This window comes from Chelonia mydas, chromosome 24 (assembly GCF_015237465.2).
Source record: "Chelonia mydas isolate rCheMyd1 chromosome 24, rCheMyd1.pri.v2, whole genome shotgun sequence".
In the NCBI taxonomy this organism is placed as follows: Eukaryota; Metazoa; Chordata; order Testudines; family Cheloniidae; genus Chelonia; species Chelonia mydas.
This window is the reverse complement of record NC_051264.2, coordinates 8,539,699-8,560,158: the sequence shown is the minus strand read 5'-3', so window position 1 is coordinate 8,560,158 and position 20,460 is coordinate 8,539,699. Positions and strand designations below refer to the sequence as shown.

Below are 20,460 nucleotides of genomic sequence, written 5' to 3'. Positions count from 1 at the left end.
CCCTACAGCAGAAAGCGTGCCAGCTGTCTGCCGCTTGCCATTTCTTGGTGGCTTCTGGGTAACATGTTCCAGGGGATGGGTGTCCATGTAATAACTACCTGCACAGCTGGCACCTGTATTGGCATCCTCAGGAGAGGGGCTAAGGTGTCAGCAAGCCCTGGAGACTGAGCTCTCCTACTGGGGGCTTTGTCTAGGGCAGGGGTGAAGCATGGTGGTAGAGCTCAGTGTGGGGGAGACTTGCACTGCTGCTGCCCCGTCCTGTAAAGGGAATGGAGAATTTCTTTCTTCTTGTCTCCTTTCACAAACATTAAATTTCCATGAGGTACAGACTTTAGGGTCACCATCTCTGCTGATAACCAAGGCTGCCTCCTAGGACTGCCCAGTGCTACAGATCCACATAGCCTGATGCTTTGCCTCTGCCCTGAAATAGAGGCCAGAGCATCTGTTGTAACTTGTCCTCTGATCTGTTGCAGGAACATCAGAGTTTGCTGCTGAAGATGAAAGAAGGTGAAGCAGAGCTGGAGAAACTGAGAAGCCTGCAAAATGACAAGCTCGCCGAACAGGATAGGTGAGGCTCAACCTTGGGCAGGGATGCTGAGACTCCTTCTAGGCAGTCACCAATTTGGGAGAGAGCCTAGGAGGCTGTCAGCTCGCTGGGGCATGACTTTGCATTCTTGTGAAGGGCGGGTGTAGCTGCTTGTCGAATGTCAGGGTTTTTTCAAGAAGATGAGTAATCCGCCTGTTCCTACTGCAGCCTGCTGTGCCCCAAAAACCTTCCCTATAATTTGAGCACTGTCCTCATGTGGCCTTGTTAGAAAAAAGATCTCCCATATCCAAAACCTGACCACATCAGTCCATTCTCAGATACCTCCACTAGCTTCCTGTTTGCTCCGGGATCCAAGTGGTAAACTGAGACCTTGTCTTCTCTGCTCCACTCAGTCTTCGCTACTGTTGGTGCATCTGCAGTCCAGAGCAGCTGTCTAGCTCCATGATTCATCATCTGATAAAACCCCATCTCCCTTACTTTCTCTACCTATTACTGCTCCTTTTCTGCCAAGTGGCTGGGGTTCATGCATGTGTAAGAAGACACTACCCACAACTGACCGTCCATGGCAGAATAAACACCGCTCTGGGGAGGTGGTGAGATGTCTGTGGTGAAACGTTCAGTCTCGTATTCCTCTGCTAATCGGGGGAGGCTAAATGGCTCTTTCTGACTGACTCGTATGTCTCTTTCCTAGGTCGGCCAAACTGGAGAAAGAAGTTGCCACCTTGCGGGAGAAGATACACCATCTCGATGACATGCTGAAGAGTCAGCAGCGCAAAGTCCGGCAGATGATTGAGCAGGTGGGTGCGCCTTGCTGGGGCTAGGAAACACATTGGTGCTGGCAGGCAGTGTCTTCCCCCCACCTGTGTGTGTTCAGTGCTGAGCACAGTGCGGCTCTGGTCCATGATTAGGGCTCCTGGAGCTACAGGAATGCAAATAATACAAAAGATGCTGAGTTTGCAGAATCTGCGCTGAGGGGCGTAAAGCTATTTTTAGACCCTCTTTAAGGGAAGAAGGCAATGTTTCCTTTTGGGTGTGAGGAGGAAACGGGACCAAGGCATTGCAAAGTGTGCCAAGTCTCTCCTGGCTGAGTTAGCATGAGCCGAATGCCACACGGAGCCTTTTAGCCTGGCTCTGATCATCTGCTAGAGGGAGTTGTTTGAAAATATCACAATGCACTTTCCACCCCGGTGCCCTCCAAAGTGATGACGGTCCCCGAGGGACCCAGGTGTGAAAGGTCTGATCTTCTGAAGGAATGGTTGCAACGATGGGAATCGGACCATAGTGCCCAGCAAGACTAGTTACTTGGGAATAAAATGAGTTGCTCTCCTGTATACCAGCAATGGCCCATTGTCTGCAGTGGGGCCCATCAATGAATCTCTGGGAGTGAAATAGTTAATTCTAGACTGTCCACAAGTTCTGAACTCTTGCCCAGAACGTAGAGTTCCTTTTCCCTGATCCAAAGTTACAGAAAACCTGTACGGAATGTTATTTTTTGGTGTTAGCCTCAAAAGGCTCTTCGTTTATTATGCTTTCCAGATACCTTGTCTAGTGTAGGCATGTCTGAGATTTCTTTAGTCATCTTGATTAACTTTTTCCTTTACAGCTTCAGAATTCCAAAACAGTGATTCATGCGAAGGATGTGATTATTCAGGAGCTCAAAGAGAGAGTTGCCTACTTGGAAGCTGAGGTATGTTTGTTAGTTTCCTTAGATTGGCTGAGCTGCCTTTCTAGGAGTTGTTTTTTCAAAGTGCACGTTGAGGGGTGATAAAGCCTACTTTAACTGATCAGAGCTTTCCCGTTTAACTGATACGAGCTAACCTCTCAAACTTTAAATGCCAGTGAAATGTCACGTGTGATTATTTTGCAAGTCACTTTGAAGTTTGGAACAACTAACTGGAATGTATGGAATGAACTATGCTTTTTCTTCGAAAGCACTGAAGGCCACCCAGTCGGGGTGATAGAGAAGCTAGCAAAGCCTTAGCATGCAGTGTGCCCGCTGCACAAGCAAGGACAGGTCATGCTTGGGTTGAAGTCTGTAGGTTTAGATGGTTTCCGCTGAGCCACTTTCTTACACTATATTGTCTCTCTCTTAGTGAAGCTGGGTTACTGCAGCAGACACAACTCGTCTAGTCCATGATCTCATAAAACGTGCTTCCGTAGCCATGAAGCTTTTATTTTGGTGGCATGTATGGGCCAGATAGGAACATTGCAAATTGCAAAGCGGTGCTTCAGGGTCCGTGATACTGGAATGCAAATGCATCTCCTTTTTTGGCTAAAATTGAGCCTGTGCTGGCAGCTTTTAACCATTCTCTTCCGTTCATGGTGCCTTGGCATTTTGCTAATCGGCAGGGGGGGGATGGGGCAGTGAGTGCATGTCACCCCTTTTCCTGAACCTGAAGGCAGAAAACTGAAATGGTGCGACTGCAGCCAGCTGTCTATTTGATACTTCGCTTTAATCTAAAATCCAAGTTAAAGTCCTATTTAATCCCATATGTTCTTGTAGAACGGCCAAGCTAATGAAACCTTGATTGGGGGGCGGCACAGGGGCATGAGCTCTGTTTGGATCATAAGTGTCAAAGCACAATGTTGGCTGCAGTTTGCACATAGGAAGGTGAATTAGACGAAAGCCCCAAGAAATTAATCTGCCCCGACTCCTCTTTGGGCCCCTAATTAACGTGCAGTCTGCTCAAAGATGGGTTGACCTCAGGCCCTTAGTGCAAGGAGTAAAACTTGTCTATTGTTTATCTAGCATTGTGTCATGTACTCTTCCGATGCAATGGGTTAATGTAGCACAGGGGTTCCCAAATTGTGGTGCACATTTCACGTACCACTGGTGATCTTGATGTTCCCCCAGCACTATTCACAACTATTTTTTAGGAAGATGGCAAACCGATAACGCATGGGAATTGCTGACCTAGCACTCTGTTCACTGGGTGGTGGCTTAATCAACTCCACGCCACCGCTTTGGCCTTTCTCTCCAGACTGACCTGAAACTCTTGGTCTGGTCTGTGTTTCAGAATCTGGAGATGCACGATCGTATTGAGCACCTGATCGAGAAGCAAACCAACCCTGGCAGCCATAGCACCAGAACTCGCTCAAAATCTGAGTATGTGAGCAGGTAAGCAGGGAGCCGCATTGACCTGTGGAGGAAGACCGAGGCCAGGTTTTGTGGTGGTCAACTCCAAGCTGCTGCTTCTACAGGGACGTGTGAGCTAAGCACTGGCCTGGGAGGCAGGAGGTTTGGGTTCTAATCCTGTCACTGCCTCAGTGTTTGCCTTGAACCAAGTCATTTTTTTCACTCTGCCTCAATGTTCCCATTTGTAAAATGGGGAGATACCTTTTTGTGGGAGTGCTTGTGAAGCTTGATTCACTGTTAAGCACCAAGACCCCTGATGGAAGGCACTGGCAAGGGGCAAAGCAATTGTATCCTTCTGCCTCGGTTTCCCTGTCTGTAAAGGGGGTACAAGACTTGTCAACTTTAGTGCATAGATATTTGGAAGATGATCAGAGATTGATGCGGGGAGGCATATAATAACCCAGATAGATCCGGGGGGGGCACGTAAAGAACCCAGATTTGATAGGCATGCATTATAATTTGAGTTATAGCTCCAATGCATATAGTTGATTCCGTGCCTCAGTGCTTTCCTTTTTTTGCTTTGTAGTAAAAGGTCGGCGAAGCCCCTTGGACCCAAGCCCCTCCCTCTCATCAGAGTGCTGGAAACATGAGCTCTCCTGGGCACGGATTCTGAACTGAAGAAACTCACCATTTGCTACTGCCACCCCCTGTGCTCGCTGGACAAATGGAGGGCAATGCCTCCAGAGAACTGTAGTGCTTTAAGGGCTAAGCTGTCTCCTGGAGGGGACTGGCAGAGCAGCAAGGCCTACTGAACTGACCTTTCCATACTGCTGTCCCTAGGGGCTTCCAGAGTCCATCGGAAGCAAATTTGTTGAGCATGGTATCTGACGTGGTGTCTGGGGAACATCCAACCCATGTGTGTATATAACAGACAGACCCACTTGCACTCAGCCCAAGAGTTAGGCTGACTTTCCCTGATACAGTTCTTTTTACTATTTCTTCCTTTGCTTAAGCCTGGTATTGCTCTGTGAGCAACTTACGATACTATAGGCCTTCTTTATGCCTCAGTGGAATCCTGCTTTTTTAAATTGCAACTAACCATGGTGGACTTAAGTTTTTAATCTTTTTTAAAAAAGATCAGCACCCAAAATCATCCTCTTGAAATCACAAAGATTCCCATGTTTCTCTCCCAATCCGCACCAAGCCAGCTGACTCCAACTGATGTCCTCTTAAGGTCTGGCTCTTCCCTTCTGTGTTCACAGCGAGTGCCGCGTGTGGCTGTTCATTGGGACGCATCCAACACAAGGCTTTTCAATAGTCCGTTCCTCTGGAGCATAGAGATGAACCTTACACAGATCTGTGTAGGTATAAATGAAGAGGTTATCCAGTTCCTACTTGTATTTATTTCAGTAAATTATTAGTGTCTTCAGATTAGCTTGGAAACGGGCACAAGTGCTAATGCCATAGTTTTATGTAGCATATTTAGTGCGTGCTTGTTTTTCTAATTTCAGTGGAAGATACCATCTGGTTTTTCTTCCGGGCTTGAAAGTTATTATATAACTTGTATGTGATTTGAAAAGAAGCAGTCTTCTCTTTTTTTTTTCTACATCTCTGGCAGAGGAAAGATGTCAGCATATGACACCTGTATCTCTATAAACTAGTGTAGACAAAGGCAGAGCCAGTCCTGTGAAAGGTACCTATCAAATAACCTCTTTAGTGCAGAAAACCATATGCCTTACATAGCCGTCCAAATAATCTGTAGTGGATTGAATAAATTTATGTAAATAGTGCATATGTGCTGGGATGTATGTGGAATTTGTGTCTTTATACATTAATTATGGGAATTTGGACTCAGGCTGGATGTCAACATTTGATGCGGGTCACTGATCAGCAGCCAGTGGGAACAGTTTTCAGACACTATTAACACCAGCATCCTGGAAGCGAATGGCTCCACGTCCCTGAGCTATTCAGTCATGTGCTGCAGCCTGCACTGATGCATGTTTAAAGGTTTTAGACCAATAGCCATGGACTGCATAACTCTTGACTAGCCTACATCCAGTTCTTCCCAGAGGAGAGCCACTCAGCCTCGTACGGGGGTGGAGGGGGAGGCTGTTGGGGGAGCACTGGCTGCCCTGTGTCAGAAATATTTTTTTTCCCCCCCGACCAACTCTTCAGATTTCCAAGGGCTCTCGTCCCAGGGAACACCGATACAGTGCCATGAAGGAAAGCATGCATAGGTATGGAAGGGCCCAGCACAGTATGGCATGTCCCAGGCAGATATAGTGCTCAGCTGTAAAGGAAGAAGGGAAGCCTGTCAGGTGCTTACACCCTTATTGGCTTGAATATCGACAGTTGGTGGGGATGGAGGCAGACAGTCTTTCTGTATTGGCCTAGAACAGCGAGTAGGAAAATGGAAACTCGGTATCACACAATTAGTACAAGTCACTGGCTGAAGCAGATATTGACTCCAAATAATCCTGCTGTAGTAGGAAGAGAGCCTGAGACATAAGCCCTTGTATCAGAGGCGTGGTATGAGGCAGGACCTGCTCACATAATTTGGCAAGAACAGAGCTAATATTGCAGAAATACACATTCCTAAGGAGTGCTAGTCAGAGTACTCATGCAAACACATCCCGATATTAAGGATGGTACGAAAACATTTCCCTAGGATAACAGGAACACACTGACCCCTCCTAGGAGATACGGTCAGGATGACCGTACGTAATAGAGATGTTTTAATTGAACCAATGTGTACAAGGATGAGTGATAACTAGCCACATTTGGGGGAAGTAACTATGTCAGAGGGGCAGTACTAACTTGTTTGTATTAGGGTAAAAAGATGTATCTCAGAGGGAATATCTTTGTCTGGCTTAGGGAGGAGCAGAATGTCCCACTGTTCACTGAGCTGGTCCATTGTTACGGTCCATGCATGTATTAGCAGTCCAGTAGAGTCTGCGGGATACTAGTACCGTGCTTCGTCAACAATAAACCTGGCTGGGTGCCTTCGTCCCTTAACAGATCTTGTGGTCATTGGGCGGTTCGCTCGCTGTGCCAGCTGTCTGCGCAGGGCTGGGGCATTACACAGAGGGAACGCACATGCAGCCAAACATCTATCAACATCTAACCACATCGTAGCTGGATGGGGCGATGCTGGCTTTCTGCACAGATTATCAGATTTCCTGATCAAAGCCTCTTCTGAAATAAAAGTGAGTTTTCTTCTCCCTTCCAGCAAAAGACCGATAACGAATACTGAACATCAGGAATGTCACTGAATATCAGGCTTGTTTTAGGGAGAGCCCTTATGAGCCAACTTATACGGTTCTCTAACAATGATACAGTTCTTTGATTTCTAGATGTTGGCTTAAAAATCTTCTAGAAAGGATCTGATTCTCGAGGGTAACTTTTAGAGCATCCTGTTGATTTCAGCCATGTTTGTCTATATGGTTTCTGTTTAAGGGTTTGCTCCATTGTGATAGTCCAAGTTCTTACTCATTTCAGCAGATCAGGGACACCTGCACCTTTCTTCTTGTATTTGCTTGGGTAGTATGTACTGTTAACTGAAGCTACCTTGAAGATGCACTCACCGGCGCAGCTATTGATCCTGTTCTGCTGTTGCTTGTGAAATAAAACTGCTTCAGTGGACCTAAGTACAAAACCATGGGAAGTTTGATACACCACCTACAGTACCTAGAACGTCTTTAATCTTGTAGCTGCTGAGGGCAGTGGAGCATTTCATTTTGCAGGGTTGGGGAAACAACTTCATGGACTTCTATTGTGATAAACTACTGCGTGGTTTACCAGGATGATGGTGGTTGAATCCTTAATCTCTGTATTAAGTGAGATCCGGATTGTCTGACAGAGAATCCGGTAGCGTGTCGCTTTCCTTGGGCTGCTGAGAGTTCTGGAGCTGTCCGGACGTGCCTCATGGTAGGAGACTAAATGCAGTAGGGGAGGGTTGTGCACTAAGGCTTGGCAGACCCATGGATTCAACTTGCAGCTCTTGACAGCTTCCCAGTGCAACACCTGAGTTTCCCAGCTCTGAAATGATGATACTCCCTTACCCACAGGTGTGGTGAGGAGAGAGGCATCCATGTTGGTGATGTGCTCAGAGGCAATGGCGCTGTGTATGGGGGGGAGGGGGGTGCTACGTACTGTGCTTTGCCAAACTCAGGGGTTCTCAACCTTGTAACCCCCTACTGTTTTTAGCGCACCAGCTTGAGCAGAGCTAATGCCTGTCTACCTGTGCTGGGAGTCGTGCACACAATTGCTGTGTTAGATGTACCCTGTGCATTGTCTCGGAGGAGCCAACCCTCCTGCTGTGCCAGGGTTGCGGGTCCCTCCCTCCCCACTCCTTGAGAGGCCAGGCAGTTCAGCAGAATCTCTTAAAGGGATCTGTGGTCACCAAGGGATCTAATTGTCTGTAGTTCTTTCTCTTGATTTTTTTTAATCTGAGGCAGCCGGAGGCTGGAGTCACGAACGTGCAACTGGGGTGAGTGGCGGGGGTGTGGTTCACCTCGATGTGGCTCTCTCGAAGGCTGACATCTCTCCAGCGAAGGGGATTTTGTTGGCCATCTTCTAAGCCGTCTCACTTGCCTGCTTGAAGGCTACCAGAGCACACTGAAGCTGCTGTATTATCTACATCTAAGGATCTGTTCATCCCACCACACAGATGCTGCTAGTAATGGGGTGGAGCGTGGCAGCTTGATTTAGCGGAGGAGGTGAGGGATGATACTGTCTGCATCAGAAAGTGCTTGGAGAATTAAACCCCAAAGGCTGAGACTTTGGGCCTAATTCCTTATCTCCTTTGCGCTGTCCAGAGCTCTCTAAGAACCCCCAGTTTTAAGTCTCTTTTTTTTAATTCCCTGACCTTTAACCCCTCATTCACCTTTCTTTGGGCTGCAACTATGGAGTAACTAACCTTAAACCGCAGAGGAGTGAATACTGCACACAGCTGCCTGAGCCTGCTATGGCGTCCTTGGGCAGCTAGGAGGGATGCTGCTTGCTTTAGGTGTGCCCAGAGACAGTATCTGGGGAGGCTGAGAGGCTGTGCTCTTGGCGTATGTTGCTGCCAGAGCTGGGCCTTGCTCCGTGGGGGGTCTATCTCTCAGCCTCCCTCTCCCTCCTGATAAATCTTCTGTCCCTGCCTAAACCTCAGCCGTTCCAGCTTTATCCAAGTGTCTCCATGGTGCTCCATTCAGACCTCCTTCCTTTGCCTTCTGCTGGGGTTTGCCATGGGCCTAAGGCCCTGGGCAGGACTCCTGGGTTTCAATCCCTGGCTCTGCCACAGCTTCAGATTGTGATCTTGATGCAAATTGCTTTCCTCTGCCCCAGCTTTCCTCCTCTGTACAAGAGGGAGGAGGTGGACTTGTGATGGGGGCTTTTTGCTGTCAGGCTCAATTCACTCATGGGCCCCTGGGGCGAAGGCACAGGGCTGAGGAATGGGACAGAGCTTGCAGGAATCGGGGCCTCCTTTCCTCTCCCTTTCCAAGAGTCTTGCTCTCCGCTCACCTAGGCTGAAGGACTGGGCGGTGCTGTCTGCTCTGCCTCACCATCCTGTAGGCCCTGGTTTCTCAGATGGCAGGAGGCTGACCCCTGTCCGCCCACTGGGGTGACAATTCCTAGGGACGTTAGCTCCATTGTGGCTGCTGTGACATGATGAGGCAGCTGGAATGAGTGAGTCTGAGGCCAGAGGGGAAGTGAAGGATCCACAGGAGATCTGCATAGTGGACCATTTCCTCACCATTGCTCACCCCCTGGAGCTATCCATTCCCTTTCCACCACCCTGCTCTCCTCCTGACCCCACACTTTCCTTCCAGGAGCCTGTCTACACTAGGGTGAAAATGCAGGATGGCTCCTGGCAGCTGTGTGTGGGCGGACAGTGTTTTCAGATGGTTTTTGAGGGGCAGGGAGGGAGAGGGTTAAATCGTGTCACAGGCTGGGAGTGTAAATTGTGTTGTCCGCCTCTCCCGGTTTCCCTCTTCCTTCCTACTCCTGGCTCGCCAGACTCATGGGATGTAGCCACCCTCATCTCTGGCAACCTCCCCTGGCTCCCCTTTGAGTCCAGACTGGTCCTTGTCCTCCCCTTCATTTACTTCCACCTCTTTCCCACCCCGACACTGGCTGCCTCACCGTGCCTTGACATCATCTCCGTGCTGTTGGTGCAAGTCTTCTCCTCGGAGTTTGCAGCCCATGGACAGGCAGCTCCCCATAGGATTACCTCACCTGCATGTGCTTGCAATACAAGGTACGCCCGGGGTGAACGTATCCTGGCTGCCACAGCTACGTTGTATTTTTAAGTGTAGATGTACCCTAAATCACTGGATTCTGTCCTCACAGCCAGCATGCCAGGGCTTGTTGAAGGACCAACTGGCAATCAAATAAAGCTGGCGGTTCTTGGTTTGTTCCTGAGGGGACGAAGGGACCAACCTCAAGAGTTTAAAAAATCAGAAGTTGAGCTCCCCACAACTACTGAGCTTTCAGACGAGCACAATGGAAGGTGGAGCTCTTTAGTCGCCTTCTGATTATGGCACCTCGAGGGGCCACAACTTCTAGTTTTCTCCACAGTCACCGGAGCTAGAATATGTATTTTTTTTTAAGAATGCTGAGACTCTCATGTAGTCACCTGGCTGCGGGAGCGGAGACGTTAAGAAAACCCACCAACTATCACAGGTCTTGCAATCAAACTGCAGCACCGATGCTGTCGCTTTGATGATTGATCAGACATGACAGCTGGTGGCGGTCTCCCAGTTGTAGCGGAGACCAAAGTTTGACTAGAGCCCAGCTTGCCTCTGAAATGGCTGGAAATAAGATGACTAGGGAGGGGAAGGAGAATGCAACCTGGAGGTGTTGACGGAGGGGTCCTATAGCAAGTCTTAGGATTTGGCCTGGGTGTCTGCACAGAGCTGACTAAATGGGGGGAAGGATGGGGAGGAATTCTGCTGACAGCCAAGTGAGGGAAGCAGTTTCTGACTCTCTAGTGCATTTGGCAAGGCCGATTCCACAGACAGAGGCTGAGGTCAGCTGGCAATTTCTCAGGATCTCTTCTTTCCCTTCAACCTGCACCCGCCAGCTCATTCTCTGCAAGGACCCTAAAATTGGGGGCCAACCAGCTGGACTGGCCCACAGGTCAGGGAGAGCAGGGAAAAGAAGGGACCAAGTCACCTGGGTCTGGGAATAGGTTAATGCAATGAAAGGACTCTATGGCAGGAAGGCATTTGTAGCAGGGATTCTCCGGCATCAGCCCCTGCATCGTCCCAGATGGGGAATAGGAAGAATGTGATGGGAACTTGAAGGGGAGGGCTGGAGATGCTGCAGAAGGGGTCACTTTCTGTGCTCCTCTCCCTTCCCTGTGTTCTCCCCCTTCCCCCCGCTGTTACAAAGAGGTTAGGGTGACCAGACAGCAAATGTGAAAAATCAGGACGGGCTGGGGGATAATAGGAGCCTATATAAGAAAAAGACCCCAAAATTGGGACATCTGGTCACCCTAATGACCAAGAATAAATTGTCTGAATTTCTAGCCCTGATGCCCTGGAGCCTGAGATTCGATTTCTGGTTCAGGGTTGACTCGGCCCTTCATTCTCCCAAGGCAGATGCATCGAAGTTCTACCCTGCTTGCTCTTTCAGCATGATTCAGACAAGACCGTAGAGACCCAAGGCCTTGTCTGCTCTGCAGGATGTGGGGGTTTCTGTAAAAACTGGGGCTTGCTCTAGTATCCTGGCCAAAGTGGTTAGCCCCATTTATACAGCTGGGGAGTATTAGAGATAGAAAGAATGAGCAGGAGGACCTAGGTGCGGATTGAGTAAACGGGCTTCTTTATGGCGGTACTTGTTCCCTTCTACCCAATTGTTGAGTAAGCCCCGAATTAGTCACATCACACTCTTTTTATCTGTTAATATGTAAATACCCACATTTACTACAACACCCCCCAAACCCTTATTTGATAATATGAATGCCCATATAATGAATATTAATAGCTATATACTGAATATAATTATACCTGCCCCTGTTTACAGCATTAAGCATATTATACAGACATTTTTATCTTGAAGACGCATTTCTTTGCAGGTTTCAGAGTAACAGCCATGTTAGTCTGTATTCGCAAAAAGAAAAGGAGTACTTGTGGCACCTTAGAGACTAACCAATTTATTTGAGCATGAGCTTTCGTGAGCTACAGCTCGCTTCATGGGATGCATGCTGTGGAAACTGCAGAAGACATTATATACACAGACACCATGAAACAATACCTCCTCCCACCCCACTCTCCTGCTGGTAATAGCTTATCTAAAGTGATCATCAAGTTGGGCCATTTCCAGCACAAATCCAGGTTTTCTCACCCTCTGCCCCCCCCACCCCCAACTCACTCTCTTGCTGGTAATAGCCCATCCAAAGTGACCACTCTCTCTTCACAATGTGTAGTAACTTTTGCAATAATTTGCAGTAACTGTAGCCACAAGTTCCCTTTAAGCAGCAGTTCACATGGGAGGGAGGAAGGGGCCATGACCCTGAGCTCGTTTAAGTAGCTGGGAAAGAAGGAGGAAGGGGGGAGATAGCACATTTCTCATGCAGCTGCAACACTTATCTCTCCTTAACAAGCAGAAGGGAAGGGAAAGGGGTGGCAACTTTATCTGTCAGGCAAAAAGACAGTGCCTGCCTATGCCTTTACTCCCTATTACCATGATAGTGGCTCCCAGGTCTTTACTTAACCCTTACGTACCCCAGCAGGGAGACTGAGGCACAGGGAGATGAGGAGACTCACCTAAGCTTGGACATTTGTGGCAGTGCCAGGAATACAACCTAGGAGTCTCAGCTCCCAGTTCCCTTACGCTTAACTGCTAGACCATTTTCCTTCCCTGGACTGTTAGCAGAACCCAGGGGTCCTGGCTCCCAGTTCCCTGCCGGAGTTGGGATGAGACTATGACAAACCAGGAAATTCTCTGTTCACTCACATGCAGTGGGGCTGGTCTTTTGGAGCAGGAAGATTTTGAGTTTAGCCTTGCTGCTATTTAGAGTTTCCAAGTGGTCGTTGCTTGCAGCATAGTGTCAACAGGGCAGCTCCAGGATGCTTCTGATTATTTGCCATGTTCAGGATTGCTACCTGGTTTCAGAGCTGCACATCTCATGCGACCCCTGCTAGATGCACCACACAGTGCAGCCTCGGAAGCTCTCCCCCAGCTGGTGCAGCTGGCATCATTTGCAAACATTAGTGAGATTCAGCCATATTAGTGCATATGTGTTGACAGTAAATACAGCAGTTGCCAACACCCACTTTTCTGTATCCTTGGGTTTCTCTCTCTCTGTCTTGTTGAGAACTTGCTGCTTCTCCGGCTGGAACAGACCTTCTGAGCTAAACGCTTTGGGCTCAGCTGCAACCAGCTTTTGTCGGGGTGGGGTAAGCGTGGGGTTCCCTGCCCTGCTTGGTAGAGGGAGACTATATCAGAGTGAAAGGAATTGACTAGTGTTGCAATGTCTCCTACTCTCCCCAGCCAATGTTATAACAGCACAGCACCTCCACCTTCTGGATGATGGGCGTGCTGGAAGGGGGTACGTTCCAGTAAATGGAGCCCAAGCAGCAGCAGACATTTTGGAAGCTTTCTCATATGCCTCATTTCACTGTGGAGGGGGCCTTTCCAAAGGGCTAGCCTAGGAGGATTACGGTGCCACGCCAGCTAGGAGGATCTGTTGCCTCATACGTAGTTTGTAAGCTCTTTGGGACAGGGATCATCTTTGTGTTGTGTGTCTGTACAGCGCCTAGCACCTTAGGGTCCTGGTCCGTGACTGGGGCTCCTAGGTGCTACTGCAATACAGATACATCATAATAATGGCCTGTGATGGAACTTGTGGGAGCTGGAACGTGGTGTAACACGTAACTTCTGACACAACATGGTGTAGGGTGAAGGCTGGATGTGCGCCCACCATGTCGGCCTGGCTGTGGGGGCGTGATGACATTTCAAAAAGCAACGGCATTGCAGAGTGATGCGGGTGATGTCACACCACAATGTGTTGTCAGCCTAGACATGTGCCACCGTGGCACTTTGTCACAGCGGCCATGACATCATAATGTGTTGCCACCTCATGTGATGTGACGGTGGTTTTTTGACATGATGGGATTCCAATGCAATGGGCTGTCATGAGAGTAAACGTGATGACATCACAGTCCGATGACATCTCAGTGCGGCTCGGTGCCTTCGCAGTTGCTATGGCAATGAGTGACAGCTGCCACCTGTGGTGAGAGGGTGGGGTCAGAGATGATGCCCCACCCCAGGGAGGGCTCAGGTCAGGGCTCACAGGCCCCAGGCAAAACTACAACCCAGAGCGCCCACCTCTTCCCACACACGGTGGCTGGGGCTCTCCTTATGAACTACATCTCCCATGAGGCAGTGCTAGGGCTTGTGGAACTACAATTCCCATGAGCCTCTGCATCCGGGAGATGGCTGAACTACCTTTCCCATGGAGCTGTGGGGGCGACAGCACCTGTGTCACCCATGAGGCTTGGGGGGGTTGAGGTGACCCCAGACTACATTTCCCAGGGTGCCATGCTCCCCAGGCATCCCAGACTCCGTTTCCCATAGCGCCATCTGTCCCCAAACTCTCCAGACTACATTTTCCATGGGGCCGTGTGCCCCTCAGTTCCCCAGAATAAATGTCCCACAGGGCTATGCACCCCTCAGGATCCCGGGGCTACATTTCCCACAAGGCCCACCAGGCTGGGCTCCACTGACTACGTTTCTCCTGGTGCCCTCAGTATTCCTGGACTACATTTCCCACAGTGCCATGCATCACCAGGCTCCCCCCCCCCCGACTCTATTTCCCATGGCATCCTGTGCTCCTCAAATTCTCCAGACTACATTTCCCGTGGTGCCATGCACCCCTCCCCCCGGCTTCCTGAACTACATTTCCGATAGTGCTCTGCGCCCCTCAGAAACCCTGAACTACATTTCCTATGGCGCCGTGCGCCCCCTAAGCTCCCTGAACTACATTTCCCATGGCGCTGTGCGCCCCTAGGCTCCCTGAACTACATTTCCCGTGGTGCCGTGCGCCCCATACGCACCCTGAACTACATTTCCCGTGGTGCCATGCGCCCCATCAGGCGCCCTGAACTACATCTCCCTTAGCACTTCGGCAGCCTGGCTACGGTGGTCGGTCAGGGGATCGCGTGACGGCGACGGCCGCGAACTGCTCGGCAAGATGGCGGACGAGGAGGGCGAAGGGCTGCAGCGCTCGGCGCCGGCTCCGCACCGTAACGGGGGGGGCGGGCCCGGGCCGGGGGGGCCCCGCGTCGTCCGCATCGTCAAGTCGGAGTCCGGCTACGGCTTCAACGTGCGGGGCCAAGTGAGCGAGGGCGGCCAGCTGCGGAGCATCAACGGGGAGCTGTACGCGCCGCTGCAGCATGTCAGCGCCGTGCTGGGCGGGGGGGCGGCCGACCGCGCCGGGGTGCGCAAGGGGGACCGCATCCTGGAGGTGTGAGTACGGGGGGGCCGGGCGGAGAGAGAGAGGGGGCGGGAGGGGGACCCCTCAGAGTGACCCTGGGGGGGCGGGGCAGTGGGAGGGGCGCCCCTCCCGCCCAGAGTGACGGGGGGAAGGGATGGAGGGGGACCCCTCCCCCTGCCCCGAGTGATGGGGGGGGCGAAGGGCCCCTAGCCCAGAGTGATCCGGGGGGAGAAGGGGGACCCCTCCCCACCGCAGAGAGGGATGGAGGGGGACCCCTCCCCTTGCCCAGAGTGATGGGGGGGGCGAAGGGCCCCTAGCCCAGAGTGATCCGGGGGGAGGAGGGGGACCCCTCCCCACCGCAGAGAGGGATGGAGGGGGGACCCTCCCCTTGCCTAGAGTGATTCGGGGGGTGGAGGGGGACCCCTCCGCACCGCAGAGAGGGATGGAGGGGAAGGATGGAGGGGGACCCCTCCCCCTGCCCAGAGTGATGGGGGGGCGAAGGGCCCCTTGCCTAGAGAGATTCGGGGGGTGGACGGGGATCCCTCCCCACCGCAGAGAGTGATGGAGGGGGACCTCTCCCCCTGCCCAGAGTGATGGGGAGGGGGGGAGGAGGTGGACCCCTCCCCACCACACAGAGTGACCGCATATGGGGGATGCAAGTACTTGGGGCGGGGGGGACGACTGGAACAGTTTGTATTGTGGTGGTGCTGAGAACCATTGAACTTGTGTCTGATGGAAACCACTTCAAGCTGAGGCATGCAGCAGTGCCCCCAGCACCTATGGACTGGGTCCCTGAAGGGGGAAGGGAGAGCTGAGGGGGAGGGGACCTCTCATGGAGGACCCGGGTGGAACCCCTGAAGGAGAACCAGCCCCAGTGGAGCTGAGCTCAGAGAGATGTTTTGGGGTGGGGGGTGGGGAGATTACATACTGGAGCTGGGACTGTGGGGGACCTGGTAGAAGATGACCTCCTCCCTCAAAATCCCTTATTTCTTGTAGGAGTGGAGCCTTGGCAAGGGAAAGATGCCATCTTGGGGGGCATTTGGGGCCCTGAGATCTCTAGCCATATAGGCTGGAGTGTACAAGTCGGGAGCATGGGGGGACTGCCTGATGGCAGACGGGAGAGGTGATCTTTCTGAGAAACTCTTCTATGGGAGACCAGCAGGGGAGGGGGACCTGCATCCTGGAGCGCTTGAGCATATGCTGTAGGGAAGAGGGTTAATGCTTTCCCTTGGGAATGGGAATATGCCTCAACCAGGACAGAGACCCCTCTCTGGGAGAATCAAGTCTCTCTGTGGGGAGAGGGGAGGTGATCCCTGTCCACACAGGGGGATCCTACTCCTCTGGGACTGGAGGGGATATAGGTCAAGGTGTATAAGGGGAATTACATCCTTGGCAGAGAAAAGGATCTCCCCCACCCCCACTCTCTGGGACTGGAGGGAACATAGGTCTAGGTGCATAAGGGGAATTGCACCCTCGGCAGAGAGAAGGATCTCTTCTCCCCACCCCAGCACATACTCCTTGTGGAGAAGGGAAAGCTCTCTCTGGAGATAACCTAGGATATTCTCCCCACCTGTATGTTTCCAGAATAGGGTTTCAATCCCCTCCCCCCCAGCCCCTACATGGAGGAGTGAGTGCAGAGGGAGCCACTTTCTGGAGGTGGGGCTGATTTTATTCTCATTTCACATCACTTGGACAGTGGTACTGGACTGTCATTGGTTTCTGGTCACTTGCACTGGTCCTATGCAGAGAAGTATTTAAATCCTGCAGAGGAAATTTTAAATATAACCTCCAACAAAGTCTCTGAATAAAAACATTTAAATCTTTATTATATTGTCTGATTTTTTTTTTTTTTTTTTTTGGTCACAACTTAAAATTTGGCCGTAAACTGCTAGGTCGTGTCTCCAGTGTTAATTGAGCCTCCTTTATAGCTTGTCCTTGACCTGTTGAGATTTTGAACTGAATTTCCCCTGGCACATTGTAATTCTTCAGGTGGTTTCTGCGGTGCCTCTGGCTGTTTGTGATATTTTCCCTAATTGTGTTCTGCTGTAAGATAAATTAAAAATACGTAAAGATCAATATGTCTGCAGAGTCAGTTATCTTGAAATACTTATTAAATATGAGTGTTTCATAGCAATAAAAATGCCTTGGTTTCCAGTCTTTGAGGATTTAAGTGTGTGAGGGAGAAGTGGTTTATGTTTTGTCCCACTGAATGGGAAATGTTCTTACAGACCCTTGGTTATGTGAGTATTCATAACCTGTGCCGGGGGAGCCTTGTATCCACAATGGGCTTTCTGCTGTGTGACCCGAATATTTGTGTTTTGACTTTCCTTCGCCGAGAACACATTAATTCACTGGGTGAATTCTGCAGCTAGAGGATGTATTTGGAAAACAGTATTTATTGACTGAAGGAATATTTGTATGCGTTACAGGACCCTGAGTCTAAAATCCTCCACCTTGTGCTCCCTGTGGAAAGCACTAAAGAGAATTGAATGTTTAAAATTATTGAAATAGGTTTTGAGGCTATGGGTTGGCTTTGGGGTTTGACCCTGGGAGCCAAGGATTTGCTCATTGTCCAGGTTACTTGGGGACAATTAACACCAGTTCAGGATCTGACCCCTAGTTTCTTTCACATGGCAATATGTGGTTTAGTGGTTAGAGCAGAGGCTTGTGAATCGGGACTTCTAGTGAGCTCTGCTCCAGCTCTTGAAAGGCCATGTTGTCTAATTGCTAGAGCAGAGGACTCAGTCAGGACTCCTGGGTTCTATTCCCATCTATTGGAGGGAATATAGAATAGTAGGCAGAGCAGAGAACTGGGACTTGGGATTCCCATGTCTGGCTCTGCCACTGACATAGTGTGTGTTCTTTGGACAAAACACTTTAATCTCTCCCAGTGTCTCTGTTGTAGCGCTGGTGAAATAGGGAAATAGGAGGGTCCCCAGTGCGAGAAAGCAAATATCAGATCTTACTTTTGTTAACTTAAGTGCGTAAATTGGCACCCTAAAAAGTTAATTGTTCCTGATTGCATTTTGTCAGCATGGAGCAGAGGATCCTGTGTCTTTCACACTTAGCTGTGTTATTGCTGGATCCAACCCCTGGAAGTAATTCTAGTATTGCAGCACGTTGGAGGAGAAAACAGTAAAACTGACTCCAGAAATAGCATTGATTTCCCTTCCTCTCCACAGAAGCGCAATGATGGGAGTGGGGTTCCCTGGAGCTCGGGAGGCACACATATGTACTAGGTGTGCTGTCGTTTGCTGATTTTGGGGCACACTTAATCCAGTGCTTTCTAGTTGGTTGACTCTGAATAGTGTAACCGGCTCTTAAAGTTAAGTTCTGCAGAGGATCCTCTGATGCTGCAGAGATAGCACTGGTAGAGATGGACTGTTTTCAGACTTGCGTGTCGAAGCTAACTCATACGTAAGCACAGGGGCTCTGGAATGCCATTTAAAGTGTGTGTGTGAGGAACAATAGATCTGCACCCTGCATCAGCCTGACTTCTCTGCCCATGGATCCCTATACCCACCCCTTCCAAATTTGACAAAGTGGTATTGTGACTTGGTGTGCAGGGTTGCAGTGCCACACAGTTTGGCCCAGCCAAAAAGTGGTTGAGCCATGGTCCGGGTGGCCCCCCTGCCCTCCTTCCCAAGCTCCACGGCCTGTGATTAGGCAAATAAATAGGGATCCTGAGACTGAATAGGAATTGTTGAGTGCTGATCATCCCTGAAAATCAGGCCATTCTTTTAGGTGCCTAAATGCATCCGTGTTTGCAAATGCTTATATAGTGTTTCGCATCTTCAAAAGCACTAAAACTGTGTGCTTCCGAGATGGGCCTTGTTTGGAACTCACATAAGCTGAGGCAAATTCCGTGCGATTTTGCTATAACAAAGCAAAGTAACATTCTTTTAGAGCATGAAACTGGGATGAGGTCTCTTGGGTCCTGTTCCCAGCTCTTCCACTTTCTTGCTGTGTGGTCTCGATCAAGAGAGACAAGGTGGGTGACGTAATATCTTTTATTGGACCAACTTCTGTCCAATAAAACAGAAGTTGGTCCAGTAAAAAAAATTATTGCTTCACCCACCTTGGGCAGTCTCTAATATCCGGGGACTGACACAGCTACAACGGCACGGCATACATGTTCTTGATCACGTCATTTAACTTTTTTGTGCCTTGCCTTATCTATCTGTAAAATGGATATAAAATGTAAATACAGTGGGTGCCATTTAAAACAGGATATCTAGCACGCTGGGTCATTAATTTTCTGCAGTGTTCCTCATTAAAGGCATAGGGAATTCCATAGTAAAGAGAAATACTGGGGTGTAGTAGTCATCCATTCTTAGGTTGTAAGCTTTTCGGAGTCAGGACCATCATTTTGTTCTGTCTTTGTAGAGCAACTAGTGCAATTGGCTCCTAGGTGCTATCACAATAAAAATATTTTGTATGGCATCTCTGTGGGGCTGTGAGGGTTAACATCTGTAAACTACTTTGCAATCTGTGGGTAAGCATTATGCATGTCTGACGTTTCTCAACAGTGTCTAATTGTGTTTTCTATGCTTGTTATAAAGCACTTAACTGCATGATACCCTGATATGAATCTCCCCCTTGTAACTACTAGCTCAAAATGCTTGGTTTTGAAAGCTGACATTCCAGCATAATGACTGTGAAGTGCTTCTCTAATCTTCTTAGCATGTTGTCTGTTTGTGGGAGTTGAGGGCACTGAAGGCAGATAAAGAAAGCAAATTTAGTTCCTTGATTATCACCTTGAATGACAGTCATTACTAATCTTTTTAAAAAAATGTCTCTCACAGGTGTGCAAATCACTGGTTACAGCAAAGCTTGCTTGAGATGATCTAATAGTTATAGAAGGAGTCAAGTTTTAAGTATCAGTGAGCCATGTGTAGAAGAATTGCCTGGTGATTAAGTCATTGGCCAAAGCTAAATTCAGTTCATAGCTCTGCCACAGACAGGAACGCTAGCAACTGGCTTACCAGATCCAACAGGTGGTCCATCTGTGCTGGTGTCCTGTCTCCAACAGTACGTCAAAGAAATATGCAAAATAGCTTGAAGTGCGCATTTTTTGAAAAATTTCCCTTGGAGTTTGGTTTATGCCCTGACACACAAGCGTTAAGAATAATTTAATCTCTTTCTCAGTTCCCTGACCATAATATGGGGATAATACTTTCCTGCCTCATGGTGTGTTGTATGGATGAATCTGTTAATGTTGGAGGTGCTCAGATACTGTGGTAATTTGGGGCTAGATGAGCATCTAGAGAAAATATTTTGGGTGTTCTACTAATTGACTTTTCCAGTTATGCCTCTGGGATGTCAACAGCCAAATAAATTATTCATAATAGGTGAGAAATTAGCCATGTCTGCAGGTTATTTAAAGACCTGAGTAATACATTGGGGACT

The 20,460-nt window shown here is 49.4% G+C and overlaps 2 protein-coding genes across 7 annotated transcripts in view; both read left to right on the top strand.

Annotated features, from left to right (window-relative positions):
- TUFT1 (tuftelin 1) overlaps nucleotides 1-5,413 on the top strand; it is a 29,052-nt gene extending 23,639 nt beyond the window's left edge. For all 5 annotated transcript variants that reach the window (XM_043535121.1, XM_037882784.2, XM_043535122.1 and 2 more), the window contains 5 exons: nucleotides 474-568; nucleotides 1,239-1,344; nucleotides 2,151-2,234; nucleotides 3,565-3,665; nucleotides 4,210-5,413. In XM_043535121.1, the coding sequence (XP_043391056.1) occupies nucleotides 474-568; nucleotides 1,239-1,344; nucleotides 2,151-2,234; nucleotides 3,565-3,665; nucleotides 4,210-4,273 (450 nt within the window). In that variant the 3' untranslated portion in view covers nucleotides 4,274-5,413. The remainder of the gene's footprint in view (nucleotides 1-473; nucleotides 569-1,238; nucleotides 1,345-2,150; nucleotides 2,235-3,564; nucleotides 3,666-4,209) is intronic.
- Nucleotides 5,414-14,653: 9,240 nt separating this feature from the next.
- SNX27 (sorting nexin 27) overlaps nucleotides 14,654-20,460 on the top strand; it is a 57,283-nt gene continuing 51,476 nt past the window's right edge. The window contains exon 1 of one of the 2 annotated variants that reach the window (XM_037882645.2): nucleotides 14,654-15,083. In XM_037882645.2, coding sequence (XP_037738573.1) covers nucleotides 14,809-15,083 — 275 coding nt within the window. In that variant the 5' untranslated portion in view covers nucleotides 14,654-14,808. The remainder of the gene's footprint in view (nucleotides 15,084-20,460) is intronic. The other variant, XM_037882644.2, reaches the window with a different exon arrangement.